Source organism: Lichenostomus cassidix, chromosome 1Ab (assembly GCF_008360975.1).
Source record: "Lichenostomus cassidix isolate B80296 chromosome 1Ab, HeHo_3.0, whole genome shotgun sequence".
In the NCBI taxonomy this organism is placed as follows: domain Eukaryota; kingdom Metazoa; phylum Chordata; class Aves; order Passeriformes; family Meliphagidae; genus Lichenostomus; species Lichenostomus cassidix.
This window is the reverse complement of record NC_139481.1, coordinates 3109183-3116214: the sequence shown is the minus strand read 5'-3', so window position 1 is coordinate 3116214 and position 7032 is coordinate 3109183. Positions and strand designations below refer to the sequence as shown.

Sequence of the window (7032 nt, the reverse complement as noted above, 5' to 3'; positions counted from 1 at the left end):
TCCTTTTAACTGAAAGGTCAAGAAGTTACAAGTGCAATGCTACATACTTCATTAGGACTAATTCTTTCAATCCTGTCAAAATCTAGCATCGTCATAGCATGCAGTAGTGATGTAGTTGAAATCCTTAAACCTGAAAATAGTCACTGAAGGGGCTGGTTTACACTGTTATTCAATTGCAATATATTTTAAAGCTAATATTCACTTTTATGAAGCATAAATGTGTATGGCTTCCTTCCTGCATAAGACTTGGATCAGATTTTAATGCAGGTTATCTCCTCATTTCAGAGAGCTGCTGAGGAACTTGCTATTTGGGGTTGACACCTGAATACAAATGCTAGGAAGCATTTCTGAAATCCCTTTCTTAGAGCTCTTGGGCTGTTTGACCAACCTTCAGCACTCTTGTGGTGTGAGAACAGCCATGATGTCTGTCCTTGTCTAAGCTGCAGTGGCAAATCCTATAAATAGTTTCAATGTTTAAAATGGTAATATGATCTAGTAAGAAGGTAGGTCAATGGCTCTCTCTCCTTTCTAAAGCTTCAGTAAATTGTTTTAGCAGTAGAAAGCACTTCATCTGAGTGTACTAAAGTAGCTAGAGCACAAGCCTGGCTGGTATATCTCAGGCTGAACCAGAACTAGGCAAAGGGAAACCAGCTGAGGTATCTGCTTATCTAAATAAAAGTAAAAACCTAAATTGAATACAATTCAGACTTGGTATAAAGCTGCTGGTTTTAGCTAAGTGGTTTCACAGCTTCCAACTTCAAACAGATTGCCCTTGCTACCATGCAGGTGCCAAAACAAGTCTGGTGTGACTTCATTAAGTCACTTTGAAGTATCTTTGAAGGTTCATGCTGTACAGAAAGAAGTGTCAGGCATCCAGCAAACCCAGCACACAGGTAAGTCTACAATGCTTGCAACACTGAAAGTACCAATTCAAGTGCAAGTGGTAAGTGCAATAAAATTCTGAAAAACATTTTAGGAAGATGTTAAAATGCCCTTTAAGTACATTTTGTTCTTTATTGATATGTTTTACATTACTAGCTCCACAAGACTAAAGTCTTTCAATGAGTTAATTTAATTAAAGTTCACCTGCCACAGCTGAATACTCAGAAATGGAATGAAACAGAACTGCTCTTAAACTGTCCATAACATGCTAATTTGAGAAAAGGAAGTAGAGATATAGACCACTATAAATACTCTAAAGTAATTTGGGTAATATGGAATCCAAGATTTTTAAAATGGGCAGTTTTCCCTGGACACTTTATTACCTTAACCAAAATGGGAAAGCAACAAAGAATCACCATTTTTAATATGTACTTTTTATATTTACATTATTATTGTTTGTAGTTTATGATTACTGAGCATCCTCTCATCTGCTTTTAAGAGGAAATTGAAAAGTGAATGCAAGTGCCTACCATTTCTTGCCAAATGCTGTAGAGCTGCATTACAGGAGAAAGGAAAGATAATATCAGGTGTTCTGCAACACTTCAAAAGATGATGAAAACCACAAGAGAGCACACGGTCTTCAAGTGCCAGCAAGGTGCAATTTATTGTGACAGCAAGATTCCTTTTTAATCAGAGGCAAAGTTACTAAGGGATGTTTATTTTACTGAGGGACATTTATTTTTTTTATTAAGTCATTATAGTGCCAGCTGCTTTAGCATTTTGGTTTAGATTGTAATTACAATGAACAAATGATATATTGTCCAACTGTATTCTTCAGGCATCTATATAATGGGATGATCTTGTAATTGCCCTTGTGTTTGACTCCTCCTGAGCACAGCAACTGGTCTTTCTGTTCTTTCTACCAGTTAATCACACATCTCTGCTTTGTAAATATTATGTAAAACATCACCTGTGGAAGTAACCAAAGGATTTAGCTCACCAAAACTGTAATCCATGAGGTTTTTATGGTCTGCTAACCTGAGAATTACACCTTTGACAGACATCTTTCTTACTCGTGCATGGATGTCTAACCTTACTTTGGTTCACTTGCATGTTCTAGGATTTAAGAAGGGGAAATATCAGCAGAGGTGGAGAATCAGGATGGGGCAAGTGCTTTGAATTGTTAGAGGTGGTGTTTGTACATTCCTGACCACCCGAGGGGTAAGCATCTCCCCTCCCTTTTCACCCATAAACAGCATCCAGATGAGCAAACCCTTTTCAGGTTCGTCTCAAGGATGAGCACAAGTATCACAGGAAACCCGCTCCGAGTAGGAATTATGATGTGTGACCCAACTGCGCATTTTAGCAAGCTCCTTACAGCAAATTTGTGTCTTCCCGTACGTTGCCAGTCGTTCTTGTACAGAGTACATCCCTGGGGAACCTGGATAACCATGAATAATGTCAATTCTTCTCCACCTCCTGCACTCCCCCTGTTCGCTTTTCATTCCTGCGCGAACGACTCGCAGGGTAACAAACACACACCACCCAACCCTAGCACGAAAGATGAAAAGCTACCTCCAGAAACAGAGTAAACCGTTAAGAAAGAAAAGCGGGATTTTAAAGCCCTAATTTCAAAACAATCCGTGCAGGGCCCGGTGCGAGCTCCTCCCGCCGTTCCGTACAGCGCCATGGCCGCCGCCATGGAATCCCGGCCTGCACACCCCACCCGCCGCCAGCGCTGCCGGCTGCCCGCCGTCCGTACAACAACATGGCGGCCACCTCCGCCGACCCCTTCCCCAAGCCAGAAGGCGGCGCCGCGGCCGTAAAGCAGCGCCCGCTTCCCGATAGCCAGCTGTCGCAAACCGGTGAATGGCTGCGGAGAGGGGCCGGGGGGGGTGGGGGACGCGGGCCCGCGCTGCTGGCACGGGGGGGCGGCGGCGCTAGCGGCGGCTCCTCCGCGTCCTGCCGCCCCGGCACAGCGCTGCCCGCCGGCGGGGGAGAGCCGAGATGGATCCCAACAGGATCATCCAGGCGCTGAAGGGCACCATCGACCCCAAGCTGCGCGTCGCCGCCGAGAACGAGCTGAACCAGGTACGGGGGGCCGCCCCGCGCGGCACGGGGGCGCCCGGCCCCGGCGGCAGGGGCGGGGGGCAGCGCTGCTCGGCGGCGGGAGCGCCGGGCCGTGTGGGGACGGGACGGGACGGGACGGGCCGTGTGGGGACGGGAAGGACTGGGGATGGACTGGGGCTGCATACGGGCGGCTCGCTGCCCCGGCCGGCGGTCCCCGCGCCGCTGTGCCCCCCGCGGCAGGCGCTCCCGTGAGCGGCAGCCCGGCCCTCGCTGCGGCCGGGGCGCTGCGCTGGCTGCGGGAGCGATGACATTGCCGTGGCCCGCGCGGGTCGCGCCCTGGCGCTCGCAGGGGACAGGCGGCAGTGACGCTCCTGCTGTCCCGTCCGGCGGCGTGGCGAGTGAAACTTGCGGCGAGGCGCGTTCGATTGCACGGGCAGCGTTTGTTCTGGCAGCGTGCAGTTAATCACAGAGTGTGCAGAGTCGGAAGGAACCCGTGAGGATCATCCAGTCCGACTGCTGGCCCTTTACTCCATCCCCAAAATCCCACCGTGTGCCTGACAGCGTCCTAACACTTCTTGAACTCTGTCAGGCTGGGATCACTTCCCTGGGGAGCCTCTTCCAGTGCCCAGCCACCCTCTGGGGGAAAAACCTGTCAGTATGCACTGAACAGAATTATGACCCCAAACTTTAAAGAGAAAGTTCCCTTGCACAGCATTAATAAAGCTTTAATCTCTATACTCTGATCAATTTATATATTTGACCAATTCTGTTGGAGGGCTTGGGGTTTTTCGGTTGTGTTGGTGTTTTATCAGAACAGTCGATGAGAATTGGCTGTCAGGAATTATTGCTCCTCCGGCTTAGTTTTATATTTAGGCAACTTAAAACTCTTCTGAATTAGATATAGCTAATCCTTGCTTTAGCAGTTGGTAAATTCCTTTAGTAAATCAGTGGATTAAGTGCTGGACATTGAGAATACTCTTGTGAATATTAAGATAAGGATGCAAAGCCTTTTTCCTATTTTTGGCATAGTTGCTTTAAAAATTCATTAGTATCTGTTTTTATCCCTACTGTTAAGGGCTGAGAGGGAAATGACAAATATTTGTCAGCAGCCTGTTGCACAGGAGTCAAAACAACAACACAAACTACTGCTGCTGCAGTGTTCTGTTCAGAACAAAGAGGCATCCTCTGGGTTCCTGGGCCCTGCTCCTCATGCTGTCGTTTTAACATCATCAGTAAGGACTGAGAAACTCAGGAAAAGCCTTGAAAGCATTTTAAGATTGAGAGCTGTGAAATGTTCTAAGTTTAGTGATGGATAGTGCAATTGTCTTGAAAGACACGGATTTTAGATCAAGAGTGCAAGAAGACTTATTGAGAACAGGTTGAGATGCAGATTTTTCTTTTTAAATACTTGACGCATTTTCTTTTTTTCTAGCTTAGGAAGAATGATTGCTGAAATCAAGACATACCTATTTTTGTGTAGGCTTCCTGTTTCTAGGTGAGGCATGATGTGTGTGACTGACACAAAGTGCAGGTGCAGTGCTGGGTTTGACATCCTCTTTGGATCAGAGGAACAAAAGTGCTCCTGAGGAACGTTGCTTAACGTGGGACTTTTGACATCTTGAAGCTTTGCAGTGCTTTTGAAGCGAGACTTCAAAGCAGCGTGTCAGACTGGGTATCTGAAGGTAGTGATGACATCTCCCTGTGCTCCTGCAATCCAGGTGCTGCTCTAGCATTTATCTTGTTCTGGCACAGGAGCCAATCCACCAACCAAAGAGAAACTCTGACAATGAGTACCTGAAGTGGTGATGTGGCCAAACAGAGCAGGGCTCACTTTTTTTCTGTGCCATAGTTACAGGGATGCTGCTCTTGAGACAGGCCTGGGGGTGTTGAGGTAAAACTTGGTTGTTTTCTGATTGGATTTTTCTGATCTTGGATTGGTTTTTCTGGTCTTTCTCCTTGGTTGATGCTACTACCAAATCAACAAATCTCACTTCTCTCTGTCTGGCTGACCCTACTAGTCCACCCAGACAGTGCCTCTCTGGAGACATCTCACTGCTGTATCAGAACAGAGAGTCCTTTAGAACAATATCATAACAGTCCTGACTCCATGGTTTGCTTACAGTGTAGAGCATGGGGAATGGAGTTTAAAGGAATGAAAGTTTTTCTACCTGTAGGAAGACCCAGCATGTTTGAAAATGCTTTTTCTCCTCTGTATGTTCCTGTGAACACACATATTACCATGCATATTACCTGTGTAATGATACAGCTAAATCAGTGAATTTGCTGTCTGCTTTCTGGATTATCACCTAACTGCATTCAGAAATGGAATCAGGATTCCTTCCTTTTTTCCCCCTTTTTTATATCTTTTTGAAGGCTGCTTGTGAATTTTCTCCCTCTTGCAGCTAGAAACAAGTGTTGATTTTCAGCCAAAATTAGTTTATGGTCCATTTATATCCATTTGTGCCAATCTTCCTTCTTAACTAGAACAGGTTTCTTGGTACCCTCTCTGACATATTTGTCAAAGGCTGATCTCTAGAGGCCTGTTTTTCTACCCTCAGCAGGCTATATTTCCTTTGCCATATCATAAAACTGAATTTATGAAATCTAATAATAGGAGCACAGCTCTTCTCTGCACTAGTTTCTCTTGGAATTAATCTTTCTTATGCGCTCTGGTCATTTGTGTTTGCAGTGCTCCAGAAAGTCTCGTGCTCAGTGCCACTAAAACCTCATTAAACACTAAATCTACAGTTATCTTCTTCGTGCCCAACATCGTGTTTCTTACCACTCAATATACCAAAGTCCTTTTATCCTTTCATTCTATGGTTGCTCTTCATTAAGAAACTTCAGGTTTTTGGGAGAAATTCTATCATCCTTGAGTACCTCACCATGTACTTTGGCCTCTTACCCCACTCTGGTTTTGTTGGTGCAGCTCTGAAGATTACTCAGCTCTTTGCAGGATTTTTCTGATCTGTCTCCTTGGTTGATGCTACTTCCAAATCATCAACAAGCCTCACTTGTCTCTGTGATCTGAACACAACTGTAAGTGTGGGATTTATTTGAAATCTGATTCTTGCTAAATGAGAGCAGTAATTTCCTGCCAGGTCAATGTCTATGCCATGTAATTGCTGTCATTTCCCTTTTAGCCTCTTGGGTTTCCAAGTGAACACATCTTTGCATTCCCCTCTTGTTCTTTTGCCCCCCTACCCTGCCTTTTTTCAGTTCAGCTCTGTCACATAATTAGCATACACTAGATGATATTTATCAATCACACTGTACTTAGTAGGACAGTTAGTTGTCATACCAAGAAATATACTCAAGTTCTGTGCATTGTTTGTCAATATATGTTCCAGGCTATTATTACTCATGTTACATCTGTCTCATGAACTCATGACTTTTGCTGTGTTTGATTATTTATTCATATTCTGGCTATATACTGCTTTCTTGTGCCAGTTCTTTGAGTGCTGTGAAATGCACTGTCTGATTACTGAATATCCAATTCCAGTTCAGATAGGATTTCCATGCAGTTTGTATGCATTAATCTTCAGTGGCTCAACGTGCTGTAACACATTCCTTTGGCCTGTAGCAAAGGGGAAAAGAAGAACTCAATTGCAGAAACACAGTTGGGTTTTTTTAAAATATTGAGTAGGAGTTCCATAATTTGGCTTTGACAGAAACTGAGTAGCAGTGCTGGAAGAAGTGTGAGAAGATTGCCCAAAAGCAGAAGAGTCCAGAATAAAGTTTGACTTTCTTCCATATCTTTCCACTTCTTTGCTGAGCTGTAGGCAGAGATCTTAAGGCCACTCTGAAAGTGCCAGTGAGCATCTCAGGATACCTCGAGGAAAAAATCTCAGGTGTTTGTATTAAAGACCAATTTGATGGGGTTGTTGAGTTGGATGATTAAAAGTTCTGTGGAAAATGGAGTTTCTTTGACACTCCATTGTATCAAAGAAACATGGATTGTATCATTCTCTATGGATGAAATTGGCAGCAGAACCCATAGAGGAAGGAAATTCAGGTAGTTCTTACACAAGCTAATTTTCACTCTGTATGAAAACACTGTGTGGTTTCCCCTCCCCACAC

General features: G+C 44.6%; 1 protein-coding gene and 2 long non-coding RNA genes across 4 annotated transcripts in view; 2 read left to right on the top strand and 1 right to left on the bottom strand.

Annotated features, from left to right (window-relative positions):
• Nucleotides 1–1523: 1523 nt before the first annotated feature.
• Nucleotides 1524–2753, bottom strand: LOC146442769 (uncharacterized). The gene is made up of 2 exons (XR_014849456.1): nt 2261–2753; nt 1524–1852 (listed from the first exon to the last, which is right to left on the bottom strand). It is a non-coding gene; the product is annotated as an uncharacterized LOC146442769 (long non-coding RNA).
• Nucleotides 2754–2761: 8 nt separating this feature from the next.
• Nucleotides 2762–7032, top strand: part of IPO8 (importin 8) — a 40789-nt gene continuing 36518 nt past the window's right edge. Inside the window, exon 1 of one of the 2 annotated variants that reach the window (XM_085049446.1) lies at nt 2762–2973. In XM_085049446.1, the coding sequence (XP_084905572.1) occupies nt 2890–2973 (84 nt within the window). In that variant the 5' untranslated portion in view covers nt 2762–2889. The remainder of the gene's footprint in view (nt 2974–7032) is intronic. The other variant, XM_085049447.1, reaches the window with a different exon arrangement.
• LOC146442768 (uncharacterized) lies at nt 2984–3689 on the top strand. The gene is made up of 2 exons (XR_014849457.1): nt 2984–3064; nt 3111–3689. It is a non-coding gene; the product is annotated as an uncharacterized LOC146442768 (long non-coding RNA).